Below are 19,583 nucleotides of genomic sequence, written 5' to 3'. Positions count from 1 at the left end.
ATTTAACACCTATATTAATGGGTATTCAATGTATAAAGATGTAATCTAGGATAACAACAATATAAAGGGGTGGGGTGACTATATATAGGATATGAGTGTTTATATTTTATTGAAATTAAGTTGGTATTATTCAAACTACATTGTTATAAGTTAAAGATGTGAACTGTTATCTCCAAGGTAATTAAGAAATAGCAAAAAAAAAAAAAAAAAGGGAATCCAAGTGGTATAGTACCAGAAAAAGGCAGTGATAGAGACACTGAGGAACAAAAAGCATAAAAGACATACAGAAAACAGCCAGCCAGCAGAAGTAAACCCTTTATCAGTAATCTGGTTACATGGAAATGGACTGAACTCTCCTCTTCAAAACACAGGTTATGAGACTGGATAGAAACAGCATCCATCCATATACCACCAGAGATTCACTTAGATGAAAATATGCAAAAAGGCTGAAAGAAAAAGGATAGTAATGGTATTCCATGCAAATATAATCAAAAGAGAGCTGGGGTAGCCATACTCTTATCAGACAAGATAGATTTTAAATCAAAAACCGTCAAGAAACAAAGGACACCGTACAATGGTTAAAGGCCAATTGACCAGGAAGATATAACAATTATAAGCATATGCGCACCCGACATCGGGCCACCTAAATGTACGAAACAAATATTGAGATAACTGAAGGGAGAAGTAGCATCGCAAAGATCCATGAGATTTCAACACCTCACTTTCAATAGCGCACAGAATATCCAAGCAGAAGATCAAGAGGCAGACAGGGGACTGAACTCTGGGGGTGAGACGGACCTCACACACATACGCAGGGTACTCCACCCAGCGGCACGGTACCAATTCCTCTCAAGGACAGGTCGCAGGTGAGGTCACAAAACAAGTCTTAACAAATGTAAGAAGACTGAAATCATACCAAGCATCTTTTCTATCCACGATGGTGGAAACTAGACATCAAAAGCTGGAGGAAGGGCTTCCCTGGTGGCGCAGTGGTTGGGAGTCCGCCTGCCGATGCAGGGGACGCGGGTTCGTGCCCTGGTCCGGGAGGATCCCACATGCTGCGGGGCGGCTGGGCCCGTGGGCCATGGCCGCTGAGCCTGTGCATCCGGAGCCTGTAGCTCTGCGGCGGGAGAGGCCACAGCGGTGAGAGGCCCGCGTGCCGCAAAAAAAAAAAAAAAAAAAAAAAAAAAAAAGCTGGAGGAAAACTAAATTCAAAAAAATGCGGCTACTAAACAACACACACCTGAACAACCAATGGGCCAAAGAAATCAGACGGGAAACCAAAAACTACCTTGAGACAAATGAAAGAGGAAACACAACATACCAAAACTTATAGGACCCAGAGAAAGAGTTCTTAAAGGGAAGTGTGTGGTGATCGATGTCCGTATTAAGAAAAAAAGTCTCAAATAAACAACCTAATTTTACACCTCAAGGAATCAGAACAAGAAGAACAAACTAAGTCAAAAGGTAACAGAAGAAAGGAAATGGCAAAGATCACAGTGGAAATAAATAAAATAGAAACCGGGGTGGGGGGGGAAAAAACAATAGAAAAGATCAACAAAACTAAGAGTCGGCTTTTTGAAAAGATAAAAAAAGGAGACAAATCTTTAGGTAGACTAAGGAAAAAGAGAAGACTAAAACAAAAAAATTAGATGAAAGAGGAGACGATACAACAGATACCACACGGATAAAAAGCATCATAAGAGACTCCTGTGAACAATTACACATCAACAAATTGCATGACCCAGAAGAAATGGATACATTCCCAGAAACACACAACCCACCAACACTGAATCATAAAGAAACAGATAATCTGAACAGACCAATAACAAGTAAGGAGACTGAATTGGTGATGGAAAACCTCCCAACAAAGAAAAGCCCAGGACTTTGGGTGGGATTCACCAGGGAAAACCTGGTGAATCCCACCCAACATTTAAAAAGAATTAATACCAATCCTTCTCAAACTCTTCCAAAAAAACGGAAGAGGAGGAAACACTCCCAAACTCACGTTTCGAGGTCAGCGTTACCCTGATACCTGAGCCAGATAGGGACAGCAGAAGAAACAAAACTACAAGCTAATATCCCTGATGAATACAGATACAAAATTATCCTTCTCTTTATACAAATTAGAACTTATTACCACTGTGGAAGGGCAAGAGAGACAGTTCACATGAAGTTGAAGACTGGGTGACCTGATCTGTGGTGACGGATCATCCCTGGGGGCTGCCGACTGGGGAGGGGCAGGAGGGATGCCCTGGAGTGAGGCTGGGGCCCATGTCTTCATCAACGTGTAGCTTGTGAGATACGATATACATCACGTAATATATATATTATACATGTGCTATAACGTGTGTGTTACACACGTTAAATCAAAGCTACCACACTGTCCTCTCAAGAGCCGTGCACCTCACTGCACGTAAAGTCATTCCTAAAATTTAAAAAGACTTGTGGGACTCCCCTGCCGGTCCAGTGGTTAAGACTTGGCCTTAAAATGTAGGGGGTGTGGGTTGGATCCCTGGTTGGGGAGCTAAGATCCCACATGCCTCGCGGCCAGAAAACCAAAATGTAAAACAGAAGCGATATTGTAACAAATTCAATAAAGACTTAAAAAAAAAATAAGTAAACAACTATCCGTTTCAAAAAATAAAATGAAATAGAAAGAGTCGCAATCACGACTCCCTGACTGCCCGCGCTCCAGCCCAACGGGCCCACCTGTGCCAGGCCCTACCTGCCTGGTCCCTCCCCACACATGCTGGCTTTCACCACGGTGCTGGGCTTGTGGCAGTTTTAAAAGAGCCGTGCAGGGCTTCCCTGGTGGCGCACTGCTTTAGAATCTGCCAGCCAATGCAGGCAACGTGGGTTCGAGCCCTGGTCCGGGAAGATCCCACATGCCGCGGAGCAACTAAGCCCGTGAGCCACAAATACTGAGCCTGCGCTCTAGAGCTCGCGAGCCACAACTACTGAGCCCGTGAGCCACAACTACTGAAGCCCGCAAGCCTAGAGCCCGTGCTCCACAACAAGAGAAACCACGACCATGAGAAGCCCGCGCACCGCGACGAAGAGCCGCGCCCGCTCGCCGCAACTAGAGAAAGCCTGCGTGCAGCAACAAAGACCCAACACAGCCAAAAATAAATAAATAAATTTACTTTAAAAACGTAAATAAAATAAATAAAAAAATAAAAGAGCCGCACATTGTTTGATCTTCCTCCCATGAGGGGTGAGTCTCAGTCCCACCCCTACCCTTGAATCTGGGTGGGCTTGTGGCCACTGAGACCAGTCAGGGCAGTGGTCCGCACCCGTCTGCTTGCTGGCCTCACGTCTGTAGAGCCGGGAGCCGCCAGCTAGACGTCCAAGTCCCAGAGTGGCCGCTCTGGGGCCACGACACAGCCTGGGGGAGGACATGCCTGCCCAGCTGTCCCAGCTCCCGCTGGTCCACTCCTGGTGGGCCCGAGGCCTGCACTCGTGAGTCCTTTCTGGATCCCTGACCCGCATGGTTTCCTGCCACTCCGTTTTAGGGTGACTCCTGACCTAGAGACACCTGGGACACCACCCCCACTCCAGGCCTTACCTGACGACGTCCAGCGACGCGGCCCCTGACTTGAAGAAGTCAGTGGAGTCTTCCACCTCCACGACGTTGGGGAGAATCCGTTTCCAGGCACCCTGGAAAACAGGAGCGGTGAACACGCGGCTCCCAGGGCCCGGACGCGAGCGGCGGGGGTGGGAACAGCCCCGGGTGCGTGCGCACTGCCCGGCGCCAGGCTGGCCCGTCCACTCCACTCTCTGATGCTCCCGGGTGCCTCATGGTACTGGGGTGATAGCCTCCCTGGGGAAGCAGGAGCCCAGGCTGCTGTCCGCACACCCACCTCATCTTGACCACAGCTTCGCGGGGGTCCCCACACTGGTCCGGGGGGGCGGGAGGACAGATATGCCAGAGCTCCTCCCGAGACCCGCCCCCCGCCGGCCCCACCTGGAGGGTTGCCCAGTGTGGGTGTCCCCGCCTGACACTGTGTGGGGGTGCTGCCACGTGGAAGGGAGAGCAAAGCGGGGGGTGCTGGCTCTGTGCCCCTCTGTGCCGGGCCTGTGGAGGGCAGTGGTTCCTGCCCCAGGCCTCGTGGACGAGCGTGGACAGGGCAGTGAGAGCCGAGTGGGCAGCACAGGAGGGCCATCCTATGGGTCACGACAGGACACAACGGGACAACTGCTCTCTGGGCAGCTCCCAGCCGGGTGTTTCAGGGCAGGCGCCGGGAGGCCCATACTCAGGCCGGGCTCCAGGCTGTGGCCCAACCAGGACCAGCCCGTGGCGACCCCTAGGCTGACCCTGCCTGGCCTCTCTCAGGAGGCTGCCCTGGATTTGCTCCCACTCCCCATCCTCCTAGAGACCATCAGAAGCCGTCCTGAGCCATCCCTTCTCCCCGGGCCTCCACCCAGGCTCTCACCCTCTGGTGACAGGCTTCCTTGAACCCCCAGCTCACACTTAATCCTGGGCATCCTTCAAGGTCAACTGCTAAATCACCTCTTCCTCCAAACCTTCACTGACTGCAACGCTCGCTCAGCCTGGGGCCAGCAGTCACTGTCGCTGTGTGGGTGTGCACGCCGACCCTCCTGGGGCGTGTGGAACCCGAGCGGCCGCGTGGCCTCGTCCAGACCCCAGCTCGGCGCCTGACAAGCCGTCAGATGCAGGCAGCCTCCCCTGCCTCGGTCTCCTCATCTGGGCAAGGGGCTGGGGGCAGCCCTGGGAGCATCCCTGGAACGAGGCTGGCAGAGCTCGGGGTGCAGGAGCCCACGCTGCCTCAGAGCCCGTGAGGCCTCTGCTGCTCGTCTGGAACTCAGTTTAGAGTAACCCGGACACTCTAGAAGCATCTGCTTTTCTTGTGACCGTTGGGCTCACGGCCAGCGGTACTGAGGTCCTAACAGGTGCCCCTAAGCTGTTACCTCTTCTGCCACCAGCCTCAGCCATCCCGGTACCACTCGGCCACCAGCTCCAAAAGGCAGTCTGTCCAGCTGGCCCCGTAACCCCAGGGCAGGCTCAGGCCCAGGGCCAGAGCAATTGCTCCAAGAATACTTTTTGAATGAACAGGCTTTTTTTTTTAATAGACATTCAGAATGTTCAGCCTCCGCCTGAGGAGGTGCTCGGTGCCCCCCGGACCGGCAGGCTCCCCCGTCCCCCCTTGCTGGGTCCTGCGTCTGCACTGGTCACGAGCACGCAGTGGCCCCGCGGCCGCCGCCTGGCCCTCCGCGGCTCCCCGGCTCTCAGCATTTGCTGTGCCTGCCGTCTCTCTGCACTTGGGTCTCAGCACAGACCACGCCCCTACCCAGGGTGGCATTCCCCGAACTCCCTTCTGCAGCATCCCCGGCCTCCAGGCACCTCGTTCCCGTCACCGTTACCGCCCTCTGAGCACATCTCCCGTCGGAAATTATTTTATCCCTTGCCTGGTCGCTTGCCAGCTCTCTTTCCTGTGAGAAGGGACACGCCTGACAGCAGAGACACTGCTGACCATCACACCCCTAGTGTCTCACGCGTATCTCAAATAAGCGAAGCCACGACCGAACGAGTGAACAGCTGAAAATCCATCCAGCCCCCTCTGAGCAACACAGCTAAACACCCTCCAAACCACGCCTTCCAGGGAGAGGGGGGTGGAGCAGAGAGCAGGAGGGCGGTTCTGGGAAGTGGCCGACGCCTGGACTCCAGGTCGGGGGGACACCGGGCCTCCGAGAGGGCAGTGGTGTCCAGCGGCACACGGGAGGGGTGGCCCGGAGTCCAGGGCGGCCGACTGTGACACCTGTGCTGGTGACCACGTGGGGGTCTCCCTCTCGGGAGGCCTTTCCGGAAGGTTCCGGCGCACATGCTCTACGGCAGGACAACCGGGTCCTCCAGCTATTCTATTTGCCCACTGTTGACAGTGTGTCCCCAGAGGAGTCGGACCCAGCAGCCGAGTCCTAGGTCCCGGTGGCACAGGAAGGAGGGGCGGGGGCATCAGGAAGCCCTGTGACAGGACAGGACCAACACTGTGCCCGGGGCCAGGACATACGTCCTTAGACGGTATGCACGGCCCGACCCCAGGGGGTGCGATTTGCGAAACGCACCTGCTGTGCACGACCTGCCCCACCAGACGGCGGCCTCGCAGGTGTCTCTTACCCGCACAGCCTCCGCAGTGACCAGGTCCTCCTCCGTCAGCTCAAGGCCAGTGCTGTCTGCCCCCCTGAAGAGCTGCGAGGCTGGGATCATCTTGCCATCCTCCAGCTGGATGCTCTTCACCAGCAGCTGCCAAAGGAAGGCTGTCGGGACCCGAGGCTGCCCGAGCGGCGGGCACACGCTCGTCTCCATCCTCCCCGGAGGCAGGCCCGGGAGCCCAGACCCGGCGAGGAGGCTGCTGCCATAGGGACCCGCTCGAGCTCCTTCCCTGCCGTCCACCCCACCATGCTCTCGAAAACCAGTAATGGCTGGGTTACCCTATAAAACTGATGCCTACTCGTTAGACTAAAGTAATTCAAGCACTACCTTGAAAGTCAATGGAGAAAACAACTAATCACCCAAGAGCCCAGCTTCCAGAAACTCCCTAGAAACCTGGCACAGGTCAGCAGGTGCCCCTCGGGGCAGAGAAGCAGGTGAGCTCACGGCAGGGACCGCGTCTGTCGGGTAACAGTGGTCTATGAAAACGGCACCTTCTGTACACACCGGACAGAACCACAGCCGGGCTCCCGGCTGACTGCGCACCCCTGCTGTCTTCCCAAGATGCTCTGGAGATTTCTGGAGCTAAAGCCTAGCCAGGCCCCAGCTGGAAGTTCCTGAAAGACGCTCAACCAAGGGTCTCCACGAAGGCTGCTCCTTTACTTTGCCGGCCTCAAGGATTCACGGAGGACTTAGCCCAACCCCCTACTCCCTCCGCCTGCTGCTAGTGGTCTACACGTGCACCCTTCTCACTGACCGCTGTTGGTGGGTAAGCACGGTCATGGTCATGCAGAGAAGCCCAGGGGCTACGCCTCGCTGCCCCTCACCCACCCCCAGTGGGGGTGGAAACCCAGGCCTGAGTGCCGTGAGGATGCGGGGGCGTAGTGGGCAGAGGCAATTCACAGCGCAGAGCCTGCCCGGGGGGCGGAAGGAGGCTGTACGGCTCCAGAACCTGTATCTTTGCTGAGCATTTTCCTCTGCCCTAGCCGCTTCCCTCGATAACTCACAAGCACTAGAACTCTTGTTTCAGATCTGCTTTGGAAACGTGATCGGAGACAGATACGTAGCGTCTGAAGGCATCAACCACGAATACCTGAAACCCCCAGTCACTGCAGATTGCAGGCAGCCTCAGGCCAGCGGGGGGGCACCCAGCGTGAGCTCACGCCAGTCCGACGAAAGCTGCCCCACACCCACCTGGCCTGTGCGTGCCACCGCTACCAAGCGTTCAGCATCCCAGCGTTTGCTGAAATTCCCCAAAGTGCTCAGAGACCCCTGCCTGTCCTGCTTCTTCTCTGCCCCTGGTACCTTAAGGCCCAGATCTGCCCACCGCTGCGTGGGGGGAGCGCTAAGGCAGAGTATCACGGCTGAGCGGTGGGCCTCAGAGCCAGAGCTAGGGCTGGACTCCCAGCTCTGCCACAGGCTAGCCTGGGTGAAGATGGGCAGCTGATTTAACCTCTTTGCTTCAGTTTTCTACTCGGTAAAATGGGTATGGTACTGACACATGTCTCATACGGTTGTTAGGAAAACTAAATTAAACCAGCTGTTTTGAACAGTGCCTGGCGCGCAGAGATGCTATAAATGTTTAGCTGCATAAATCGTAGCTGTCACTCTGAGCTGCTCTTCTCTAAGGCGAGTCAGAGCATGTCATGTGCCCGGTGCGGCTTCCCTGTTCAAAGAGAAGGAAACTGAGGCACAGAGGTCCAATGACCGTGCCCTGGGCACCCGGACTCCAGGTCCGGGCTCCCCGGAGAGGGCCTTCCCAACTCTGACACCCACCCAGGGCACCCAGCTTGGGTGGGGGCACCTGGGCAGGAAGAGCCCAGGGCCAGCCTTCCCGGGACAGGGAAGAAGCCGGCCGACCCAGCAGTCGAGGGTCTTCCCTCCTGGTGCCTGTGGTCTCCTTTTTCCGTTTCCTCCAGAAAAGCCTGGAGCCTCCCTGTGGGGCCCGAGCCCCTGGACAGGCGTGTGTGGCCTTCAGCCTACAGTACGGACAGAGGACCCACAGCAGCAACGTTACCATTCGGTCGTCACTCCCGAAGAGGATGAGTCCCGCTCCGGTGACCACCCCTGGCCGATGGGCTCCTGGGATGGGCAGAGTTTCTCCCTCGGGCACCAGGCCTTCAGTGCTCAGCGTCGAGCTGAAAAACGTCAGCTTCTGTTGAGGACAGGAAAAGCAGAAGGTGCTGGATGAGAGAGGCCCACTGGGGGGGGCCAGGAGGGGCCGTGGGGGCTGGGAAATCACGGGGTGGGGGTGAGGGTCAGGGCACAAATGCGGGCACGGACGAGACCTGGAGAAGGCACTGAGGGCTCGGAGGGGCCCTACGTCACCGCGCGCTGGCCCGTGACCTCCAACCCGGGGGGGACAGTCACCGGCAGGTCTGCTGCAGTACCGCCAAGGGAGGGTGCTGCCTGGGGACGCCACCAAGCCCCGGCTACCGTGCAGGGGGTCTGGTGGCGGCGCAGGCAGCAGAGACCCTGGACGGTCTGGCAGCCAGCCTGCGAGCAGGGGCTGGGACAGCCGGGGGCTCCGTGGAGGACAGGGCTGCCCTCGACGGAGCTCGGCCAAAGGGCCCCAGCCCCGGGGCAAAGACAAGTGAGGGCCGGGCCCGGGGTCTCTGGGAGCTGCTCAGATCAAACACAAATGCAGACCAGCCTTGTAGAGTTCCTGAGCAGACAAAACCAGTTCAGTCCCAGGGGCAGAGCTCAATGTAGCTTATTTTGCAAGTTGGTCAAGGCCAACTTGACCTCAGTCACGTCTTGCTTGTGTCTCTGGAAATCGTAAGCAAAATTCGCACTGCTCCTCAAAATGGGTATGAAGTAACCGTTAGCCAAATCCCTATCATTGGAGGCAATTCTTGTTATAACCAGTCACTGCCTCCTCAGTTCACAGCTCATCGACAGACCGCGTGTGGTCTGAGGGCTCCCGAGCCCGGAAGCGTCTTTTCCGTGTGCGCACAATGAACTTCCTTAGCAGTACTTCGCCGACTCATCAGTTTCACGTCTGCTATTTCGGGACTTCTGACAGCCCGGGGCTGAGAGTCGGACAACCAGCACAGCTCGACCCCAGAGCTGCCGCCGGGCCTGGCGGCCTCGCTCTGCGCCAGCCCCTCTCCTTCAGCCGCGCGGGTCCTGAGGGAGAGGCTGAGGGGGCCGGGGGCACCTGGCTGGGGTTGGGGGTCTGGGCAATGGCTGTGTACCGCTTACTTCAGCCACATTCTGATAGCTGTGCAGCCAGGGGACACACACGGAGCACAGCCCGTCCCGGCCACGCAGGGACACACCTGCCCACAGGCCTCCGTCCAGGCGCCCGGCACCTTGTCGTTCCCGCGGATCCAGTTATGAATGGCCTCTGCTGGCTGATCCCAGTTGATCTGCGGGGCAGGACGTGTGTGCTCAGCGGTCTCTCCCCTCTCCCTGACCATCTGGGCAACACCTCTGGCCTCTCCTCCTGCCCTGATGACCCTGACACTGGGTGGAGCCCTGGGCACGGGCTGGGAAGTCTGGCTTCCTCTCGACTCCAGTCGGAGGCCCAGAGCTGGGCTGGGCCTCCCCCTGGCAACCCGGATCTGGGTGCGCGTGGACCCTCAGTCTTTCACGGGATGTGAACTCCGGGATGGCCTGGGGGAGATAATGTTCTGTGCTCAAGATGGCCAAGGCCCTACACAAAGTGCAGGCCTGTCCCATCCCATCCCTCCCCCCCAGCGGCTTCTCCTCACTTACAGGGCTCACACAGATCCCGACAGAGCACCCCGCGAGCCCTGAGCACAGCTACAGCCCAGGGGCCCACCTGGGCTCCCGACCGGTGACGGTCCCGAGGAACCGAATTCCCTCTGGTGTCTCATCGCAGGTGTGAGGAGCCAGCAGCACGGCGGATTCTTACACCCTCCCCCCGCACCAGCTCTTCTCCCTGAGGGCCCACTTGCCTCTTCCTTGGGGAAGAGCCGAGAGCCAAGAGCTTCCTTGGGGAAGCACCCAAACAGACCCTGTTCCCTGCCTGTCCAGGTGCCACTTGAGCCTAGCGCGTGCTTCCTGCACTGGGGCCGTTCTTTCTTCTGGCCTTGAACAGGTACGTCCTGGCTGCCCATCTTCCCCAGCCCGGGTACAGGCAGGCTTTGGGTGGGCAGGGCCTTGGCACTCACCTGGGCTGTTTCCTTCTTCTGAATCCCCTCGTAGGTGGCGCCGTCCTCAGGCTGAGGGAGCCTGGGGGCTCTGCCCTCAGCGATCAGCTTCACGGCCTGAACCTGGGGAGACGAGGGTTTGTTGGTGTCCCCAACATTAGGGCCCCCCCAACTCTCAGACCCTGGATTCACACTGAGTCTGGACCAGGCCACTCACTGAACAGACCCACCTGGCACCACGTGGGCACGTGACGGGCACCCACGGAATGGGTGCTGTAGGGACAGGTAAAATTAGCTCGAATCTACTTCCAGTCTGATCAATGACTGCAAGACCCCGCCCTCTCTCCCACACAAGGCCCTAGAAGATCATGTAAGCTAAAGCCCTCTACGGTGTAACACACACCAACGTCCACGTTTCTAAAACCTTCCTTGTCTCTTAGGCAGAATGGCTCCTGGACTGCGTGATGGGTTTGGAGGTCCCTAATAAGTTCAGCAGGAAGCAGTTTCTCTGCTCCAGGAAAGAGGAAGGTTGTGGAGAAGAAGTCAGGGACGTTGGGGAGGAGAGCCAAAGCGCTGGGCCCGGAGGGAGGGAAGGTGGTGGTGGGAGCCCCCGGAGACCCGAGGCTGAGAAGCCGGGAGAACTCAGAAGCGTCTAAGGCAGGACTGCCCAGGGGGAACTTCCCTGGTAACGGACGTGTTCCACGTCAGCCCCGTGTGGTTTCTGGGGACCTGAAACGTAGCCAGTGAGCCTGATGACCTTGATCTTTAACTACAAGTCATTTAAATTAATTTAATAACCACCAGTGACTAGCGGCTGCCCACTGGACGCCGCCCTGAAGGATGCTCTCGGTTGTTTTCTGTAGGATGAACAAGATGACCCCTTCCTGCCTCTCACGTCAAACCTCCAGCAGGTCTCCCTGCTCACTCCTGTGAACAGGTGGATCCAAGGCCACATAATGGGGCCCAGGGCTGGGGGCGCAGCCACTGCTGTGCTATAAAGATGTCCCCATCTGACTCCTGTCCTGGCCGGCCTCCCCGGCTAGACACACCACCTCTACGGGGCCTGCACAACCAGCTCTGACATCAGCCTTTGGGTCGGCCCTCCTCCTCCTGCGCGAGTTCAGTGCAGTGACCACACCTGGGCCAGCCTTGGCCAGAAGCCCTCAAGACCGGAACGTGTGACAGAGGCTGCCAATCAGAGTGCTCCCCCATGCCAGCCAGTGATTGGCTCGGGGTCATCACATGACCTGAATCAGCCAATCAGAGTCTCCTCTGGTTTTTTATTCATATCTAGAGGCAAGAGAGCTTCTCTTCCCCTAGAACCAAGAGGTGTAAAACTTGAGCCACAAGTGACTACTTTTCCTCCCATTTAAGGGCAACCTGAGGATGAAGCTAATCAAACGGAGGAAAGTAGAATCAGGGTGAAGAAATAGAAAGATAGAATCCCGTGACAGGCCTTAAGCTTCTGGATTCAGCCAGGCTTGATGGCATCCTGCCTGGAGTCTTCTATCTTAAATGAGCCAAAAATGTCCCTTTTTGGCTAAAGCTTGTTGAGTTGTTCTGACAGTTGTAAGCAAGAGTCCCGCGTATACAATATTATATGTCCTAATCCTGCCTCTGAAACCCTGAAATGAGCGTTCTCCCCCTCCAGAATCCTGGCCAGCTCAGGGCAGCAGGCTGGAGCTGGGCGGAGTGGGGGTGCCAGCAGGGGAGGCCCTGGGGGCAGCCTTACCATCCCTTTAACGCCTTCGGGGAAGAGGAAGCGGCTGTACAGCGTGCTCACAGTGTCGTCCGGGAAGATCTCACACTCTTTCTGGAGCAGAAGGTCCCCGGTGTCCAGACCATCGTCTGCCCAAAAGATGGTAAACCCACCCTTCTTGTCTCCATGGATGAGGGTCCTAGGGAGCAGATGAGTGGAACCTGAGTCCGGAAGGAAGAAGGAGGAGGAGGCCCTGCGGGCTGCCCCTGTGACCGACGCCACCCTGCAGCACACCCCCATCTCCCCGGGGGAGGACTGAAGAAGGAAAATGGTGTTTACTGACGCCGACTGTGTGCCAGGTATTGTGCTAAAAGCCTTAACGCCTCGTGTAACTTTTCCTCCCCACTGGTGTAAGAGCATCGTATGCCCCTTTTACAGATAAGGAGACTAAGGCCCAGAGAAGCGAGGAGACGTGACTGGAGGCCAGGGAGCCTGAATCCTAATCAGACCAGTCTGACTGCAAACCCGCTCTCTTTTCCAGCTCAGAGGTCTCCCCTTCCTGACTGCTCCTCTGAACGGCTCCACCCTCCAGATACATACATCACCTCTTGTCTCAGACTATGTTGTTCAGGTGATTCTTTCCTCCATCTCTATCTCTTTCCAAGCGGGGGGCTGCTGAGAGCACCGGTAGCTGGAGGGGGTCAGAGCAGGCCTCAGGGAGCCCCTCAGCCCACTCTGCCCCGGCAACCCCGCTGCAGGACGGGAACACTTTGCGGTTCACTGTGAGAATGCAGGGTGCACGGCGCTGCCTGACCCCAGTTCTTCCTCAGGGATCGTGCTGTGATCTACCGCATGGACGCCGTCCAGCAGCGCGCACAGGCACCGCGTGACACCTGCCCCTCAGGCGCAGAGAAGAGCTCCGGGCCGAGGGACGGGGACGATTCGGGCAGGTGGGGTGTCTGGGCCCTGTCTCACCAGTTGATGGCCGAGGCCCCCCGGTGCCGGGGGAGCAGACTCGGGTGGTAGATGATGGAGCCGTGGCGGGGGGCGCTGATGATCTCCATGGGGATGAACTGGCTACAGAAGGGCAGCACATTGAGCTCGGCTCCCAGGGCCTGGTACGTCGCCACCACGTCGGGCAGAGCCTGTCCCCTTGCCCGCCAGCGGGGAAACTTGAACACTGGCACTCCATCCTTGTCGGCCTTCAGGCCTGCGGGACAGCGGGTGAGAAACTGCTCCCCACTGCTGCACCCACTCCGACTCGGCACCTCTGCCTGCCCCGCAGGGTGGCTCCCGCACCCCCTCCCCAAGCCTGTCCCCCCAACTTCCCCCCCTGCCCAGCCGGGCTGCTCCGGACAGCCCAGAGGGGACGGCGCTGGCCAAGGCCCAGGTCTCAGGAGCTGCTGTGCCAGGACTGACCTCTGCTGACCGCCTCCCTCTCCCAGGCGCCTGCCTGACCCCTGGCCTCTTTAGCTGCCCGGAGCAGGGCGCCCTCCCACGGGTCTGACGTGCAGTCCGCAAGTCCCCAACTTCTAGAATGCAGCTTCCTGCCTCTGCCCACCCCACTGCCCCTCGGAGGCGGCGCTGCCCCTGCAGACACTAGCCGCTTCCTCCGAGCTCCCCTCTGCCTGCCCCTCAGCCCCTGTCCAGCACTTCCCAGCCCTCGGTTCTCTGGTACACACCTGGCTGGTGTGTGGCCCTGGCTGACCTGACCCGCTCTGTGCCCTGGGTTCAGGGACGTGGGTCAATGTGAGCAGACCAGACCACGCCTGCAAAAGTTGTCCCCACTGTGACCAGGGACATCTGCTGGACATCTGAGGTCAGGTCAAGAAGCAGCCCCAGCCAGGCTCAGAGCTGCTGTCAGGGGTCCCTGAGTGGCTACGGGCAGGACTCAGGCTATGCTATGGGTTGTGGTGGGCTCTGATCTGGAGCCGAGGTCTGGCTGGCATGGGGGCAGCCGGCACTCTCCATCTGGGGAGACTCTCTATTCCTAATGCACCAAGCCCTGGGGCCTGGCAGCCCCGCGAGGCCCCTTTCCTCGTCCGGACCCATATTCTGAATCCATCAGGCCTGAGAAGGACCCGGGAGGGGCCTGAAGGTCTGTTCATCGAGCGGAGGGCCCTGCTTCCTGCTGCGCTGCTGAGATGCCCTCGGGAACTTGTTAGAAATGTGACTCTCAAGTCCCTCCCATCCCTCTGAGCAGAAACTCCAGGGGGTCCGCCGGGGGCCTGCGTCGGGGCCTCGGCACCCTGCCCAACAGGTGCCCACCGAGATGCGGTGCAGGGCACGTTCACGTCTGAGAACACTGGCCGCAGTGACTCCCGCCTAGGGGCCTTTTCAGAGCATGGGTGCTGCGGTCGGGGGGAGCCCAGAGTGGTCAGACTGAAGGGTCCTGGGAGCAGGCCAGGCTTCTCCACGTGCCTTCTCCAGGACACAGGCCCCACCCTGCAGTCCACTTGGTTCCAGAAAAGCCCAGCGGCCAGCTGGCACCTGAGCAGGATCCGGGGCGGACCATGAGTGGCCGCTTCTGTCCGGGGAAGCCCACAGCCCCACACAAGACCCCGCAGGCTCTGCTCCCACCACCGCCCACGGGGCACCGCCTCTCCGTGCTCCTGGGCCACCCACTCACCTAGGGGGTCCGCCTTCCCATCCTTGTCCGGCACAGTGAACACGCCCACGACCTCGTGACCCTCCTCCCTCAGGTGGCAGTAAACTTCCTGGCCGAACAGGCTCTGTCCGATCACTGCGATCTTCATGGCAGCGGGGCTGGGGCGGGAGGACCTGGGAAAGGAATACGGCCTCGGCGTCAGACAGGGCTCGCTGGGCCAAGGGGGCGGCCCAGCCGCCCCCGCCGCAACCCCTCGGCCCAGCTCCGGGCTCCCTGGGCCACCGGCCACTGTGGGGAGGCGGCCGCGTGAGGAACGAAGGAAGAGGTCCTGAACGGTGGGCCTGCAGATACTGCAGCGTGAGTCGCGTGCGAGCACAGCCTCGGGGACTCCTCCCTGGAACCTCCAACACGGCATGGGGCGCTGCGTGCGGTGTCTTCCCAGGCGTATCTGAGCATGTTTCTGTAACTAAGCAGTCCTGTGGCCTCGGTCAAGTCACGTCAGCTTCAGTTTCCTCACTGTTGATGAGAAAGATGCTCTTCAAATGCTGCCAGGCTCTCCCTGGGCAGGAAGCAGCAGTGGGCCTGGACTTTGGCTGCACAGAGACAGATGCCCAGCGGACGGGCCGAGGACGGAAGGTGGGGTGGGAGGGGCGACAGGGGCCACTGGCTGCATGGGAAGACGCACGGCTGGACCAAAGTTTGCTCATTCATTCACCGTGCTCATATCCGTAAAACCTATTATCTACTTGATACGTTTCTTTAGATTATCTATCCACAAAAATATACATTTTTGGAGAAAATTTTATTGAAGTACTACATGCTTTGGACATACAGAAAAGTGTACAAACTGTAAGTATGTAGCTCAATGAATTTTCACAAACTGAACACACCAGTATAATCAGTGCTCAGATAAAGAAACACTCCAGAAGCCCATTTAGATAACAGAGAGGCAGGACACGGGTGGACTCCATTTACATAAATGGAATCACACTGCGTGATGTTCTGTGCATCGTTTCCCCTTAGCGCTGTCCATGTAGCTGTGCTGTGTCCATTCTCGTTGCTCCACAGCGTTCCCCTGTGAGAGTAAATAAATACGCTCACGTATCCATCCTACGGTGGGTGGACATCTGGGTAGTTTCCAGCTTGAAGCCATTACCAAGACGGATGTGATACAGATTCTGGCACACGGTTCATACTGAACACAAGAATACACTTCCGTTGGGTGTGTACCTGGGAGCGGAATTCCTGTGTCCCAGGTGTGAAAATGTTCAGCCTACCAGCCTCTGCCAGTTTTCCAAAGTGGTTTTACCAATTTCCATGTGCTTTGCGTTGCAGCCTCCTACCTGTTCATTTTACTGTCCTGCTGACAGGGACTGGAGCTGTGCTGCTGGGGTTTCACTGGCCATTCCCTGATGGCTGATGAAGGTGAGCACCTTTTCCTACCTTTATCAGCCACTTGGATTTCTTCTTGTCTGTTTTTTCCACTGGGCGACCTTTTCCCGACTGATTTTGTAGGAGGTTTTTGTGTGCTTGGTATTGTTTCATTTTGTTTTTAAATAATCTAGACTATGAGTCCTTTGTCAGATATATTTAGGAGAAACACCTTCTGCAGTTCTGTAGCTGGACTCTTTACTCTGTGGTGCCTTTTGATGAGCACAATTTCTTAAACTCTATATAGTGCACTGCATCAAAGTCACCCTTTATGCTTAGTGGGCTTTCTATTCTGGTTAAGAAATCTTTGCTTCCTCCAAGTTCCTAGAGATGTTCTCTTCGCCTTCTAAAACCTTTATTGTTTGACAGAGGAGCAAAGGCAACACAATGGAGCAAAGATGGTCTTTTCAGCAAATGACGCTGGAACAACTGGACGTCCACACGCAAAAGATGAATCTAGACACACATCTTACACACTTCACAAAAATTAACTCAGAATGCATCATAGATGTAAGTGTAAGATGCAAAAGTATAAAACTCCTAGAAGACAGCACAGGACAAAACCTGATGACTGAGTATCCGGTGACTTTTTAGATACAACACCAAAGGCACGATTCAAGAAAGAAAAAAATAAGCTGGACGTCATCAAGATTAAAAAGTCTGCAAAAGACACTGTCAAATGAATGAGGATGGTGGTCCTGTGTGTGTGTGTGTGTGGTATGTGTGTGTGGTGCATGTGTGTGGTGTGTGTGTGGTGTGTGTGATATGTGTGTGAGGGTGGTGTGTATGTGTATGTATGCGTGTGTGGTGTGTGTGTGGCGTGTGTGTGTATGGTACGTGTGTGTGTGGTGTGTATGGTGTGTGTACGGTGTGTGTGTGGTGTGTGTGTGGTGTGTGTGTGGCGTGTGTGTGTATGGTGTGCATGGTACATGTGTGTGTGGTGTGTGTGGTGTGTGTGTGGTGTGTGTGTGGTGTGTGTGATATGTGTGTGAGGGTGGTGTGTATGTGGTATGTGTGTGTGGCGTGTGTGTGTATGGTGTGTATGGTATGTGTGGTGTGTATGGTATGTGTGTGGTGTGTATGGTATGTGTGTGGGGTGTGTGTGGTATGTATGTGTGTGTGTGGTATGTATGTACGTGCACGTGTGTACTGGCAGAGAAAAAGCCTGGAAGAACTCACACGGAAATATTAAAAGTCACCAGCTAGGGTTTTGGGGTTTGGAAGTCTTTTGATGATGGTAATTCTCTTTTTCTTTCCAGAATGTTTTCTTTTAAGTTTTTATTTTTTATTGAGCGTACATTACTTGTGGAAAAATAAAGGGGACAAAGAAGATCCCTTTGGAAGCAGGGAGGCAGGGTCAGGGAAGACACCTGTGGAGCGGGCGGGGCAGGAGCCCTGGGCAGGGACAGCCCACCTTGGGCTTTGGTGCCCGTTAAGTCAGATGGGGGAGGCGCAGAGCCCACGACGGCCTCCCGCCCGGTTGGCGCCCTCGGTGCCCTCCTCCCGGGGACGCTGTGGGGCTGAGGTGGCACTAGAGGGACCGTCGGGCTCCCCAGGCCCCCCGCCCCAGCCCAGCGGCCAGACCCTGCCCGGGGGGGTGGTCCCCTGCTCCGAGCACACTGAATTCCGACTCCGGTACCTGAGGGAGATTCCGTCTCCCCTAGGCAGGTGGCAGGTGAGGGGCCTGGACAGATGCGCCAAGGGCCCGGGCTCTGAATACACGCAGCTAGTGCAATCCCCAAACCAGGTCGTGGGGCGGGGCTGGGGCTCTGGGGTCCCAGCTCCCCACCCCCCGCCCCCTCCCCCGGCGCAAGAAGGACGGCGGCGCGGGCGGGGGCGGGGGGAGGGCTGGAGCTCTCCAATCACAAGAGGTCCTCGTTCCCGGCCCCCAGATCTGGCCAATCAGAGGGGACCATTCCTCATCCCCCCAAATGGGGTGAGGGTCTTGGGGGGGGGCAGGCGGCGCAGCGGGCCAGGACCGTCTAGTCACCTTCGGTTCGTCTCTTTCCCTCTCCGGCCTCAGTTTCCTTTTCTGTAAGCGGGACTGATAACGCCCACCCAGGCCGCCCCGCCCTCCCCCACGCCACCGCTGCGCGATCCTGCGATCCTCCACAGGCCCTGCCCCGCACCGCGGTCCTGTAGCCAGGGGACCCCCCCACCGCCAGGCTGGAGCCTCGGCTGCCCCCAGGGGAACCCTGACTCGCGTCCCCGGCCAGGCTCGCGCGCCCCCAGGCGCCTCCGCCGGGGTACCTGAGCCCAGAGCCCCCGGAGCCCCCGGAGCTCCCGGAGTCGCGAGCTGGGGCGGCCTCCCTCCCTGGGGCGCCGGGGACCGGGACTCACCACGCACGGGAGGAGCGCAGGCGTCTCTGGCCAGAGCGGACCTCTGAGTCCGGGTCCGGGCAGGGGACAGCGCTGGCGCTGGGCCGGCCTGGGCGGTGGGGAGGTGGGGCCGGCCTCTGCCAGTCCCGGGAGGGGAGGGGCCGGGGCGGGCGGAAAGTCCCGCCGGGTCGGGTGGGGAGGGCGCTCCCGGGCTGCCACCCCTCCCGGCTCCACAGGGCTTTGCAAAGGCCCCGTGGTTGTGAGCACCCGCAAGGCTGCCGGGATAAGGGGAAAGTGGCCAGGCGGGTAACTTCACTCACTGGCTCAGCAACTCTCCACGTGCTGTCAAGGTCTTGCTCCGGGAAACCCACCCGTACTTCAGGAAGCTCCTACTTCAAGGTCACATCTTACGGGAAGCTTTCCCTAACCACAGCCCCGCTAGGAAAGACCCCCTCGTCACATGACCACAGAAGGGCTTCAGTGTTCCTTCAGGCACCCGCTCAGCCGCAGGTTTATCACTGCTTTCGGGATTATCTGACCGGCTCCCCCACTGGAGCACGAGGTCAAAGACGATCTCAGTCGCAGGAATTCCCCAGCACCTGGTGCAGTGCCTTGTGTTTAGCAGGTGTTCAATAAAACCTGTGGAGTAAATGGATGAATGTGAGGAGCCTGGGGTGGGAAAGTTGTGTGAGAACGTTGCAGCTGGAATAGAGAACGAAGAGTGACAGGTGACACTGGAAGAATGGCTGGGAGATCGGACACCCCAAAAAGGTGTTAGGAAATCAGAGAAGAACCCATAGTCTTAGGGGGTGTACAGAGAGGAGGGGAGTTTAAGCGGCAAGTCTGGCAGCACTGCCACCTGCAGTAACATGGAAAGCAGAAAATGTGCCAAGGGACCTGGGCTGTCCAGCTAGGGCAATCTCCAGGCAGAATGTTGAAGGTGCCTCCTGATTTCCGGCTGCTTATACTAAAATGTGAGAGAAGACAGATAAGCCGAAGGAGGACTGGTAAATAAAAAGGAACCAGAACTTGCTGGTTTTCAAATTTCCTAGCTTCTCTGGATGTCAAGTGCTGCTAAAATTAACACACAACTCCCAGGCGAAGGGAAACATGAGGCATGGCCATGGCAGGAAAAGAGGGTCTAAAGATGAAGCCCAGTGTATGCTGTAAGATCCTTTGTTAAGTTCTCAAAAAGGTCAAAAGTGGCACCTCAGGGTATTCGGTTCAACAGTAGGACTT

The 19,583-nt window shown here is 57.3% G+C and overlaps 1 protein-coding gene across 2 annotated transcripts in view; it reads right to left on the bottom strand.

Moving 5' to 3' along the window:
- ALDH1L1 (aldehyde dehydrogenase 1 family member L1) overlaps positions 1–18,409 on the bottom strand; it is a 46,413-nt gene extending 28,004 nt beyond the window's left edge. Inside the window, exons 1-9 of one of the 2 annotated variants that reach the window (XM_065885725.1) lie at positions 18,366–18,409; positions 14,616–14,767; positions 12,962–13,196; positions 12,020–12,185; positions 10,309–10,410; positions 9,451–9,540; positions 8,187–8,324; positions 6,137–6,262; positions 3,569–3,660 (exon numbers count right to left, since the gene is read on the bottom strand). In XM_065885725.1, the coding sequence (XP_065741797.1) occupies positions 3,569–3,660; positions 6,137–6,262; positions 8,187–8,324; positions 9,451–9,540; positions 10,309–10,410; positions 12,020–12,185; positions 12,962–13,196; positions 14,616–14,742 (1,076 nt within the window). In that variant the 5' untranslated portion in view covers positions 14,743–14,767; positions 18,366–18,409. Of the gene's footprint in view, positions 1–3,568; positions 3,661–6,136; positions 6,263–8,186; positions 8,325–9,450; positions 9,541–10,308; positions 10,411–12,019; positions 12,186–12,961; positions 13,197–14,615; positions 14,768–18,365 lie in introns of those variants that run through there. The other variant, XM_065885726.1, reaches the window with a different exon arrangement.
- Positions 18,410–19,583: the final 1,174 nt, after the last annotated feature.

This window comes from Phocoena phocoena, chromosome 10 (assembly GCF_963924675.1).
Source record: "Phocoena phocoena chromosome 10, mPhoPho1.1, whole genome shotgun sequence".
NCBI classification, from domain to species: domain Eukaryota; kingdom Metazoa; phylum Chordata; class Mammalia; order Artiodactyla; family Phocoenidae; genus Phocoena; species Phocoena phocoena.
This window is presented reverse-complemented; position numbering and strand designations above follow the sequence as displayed.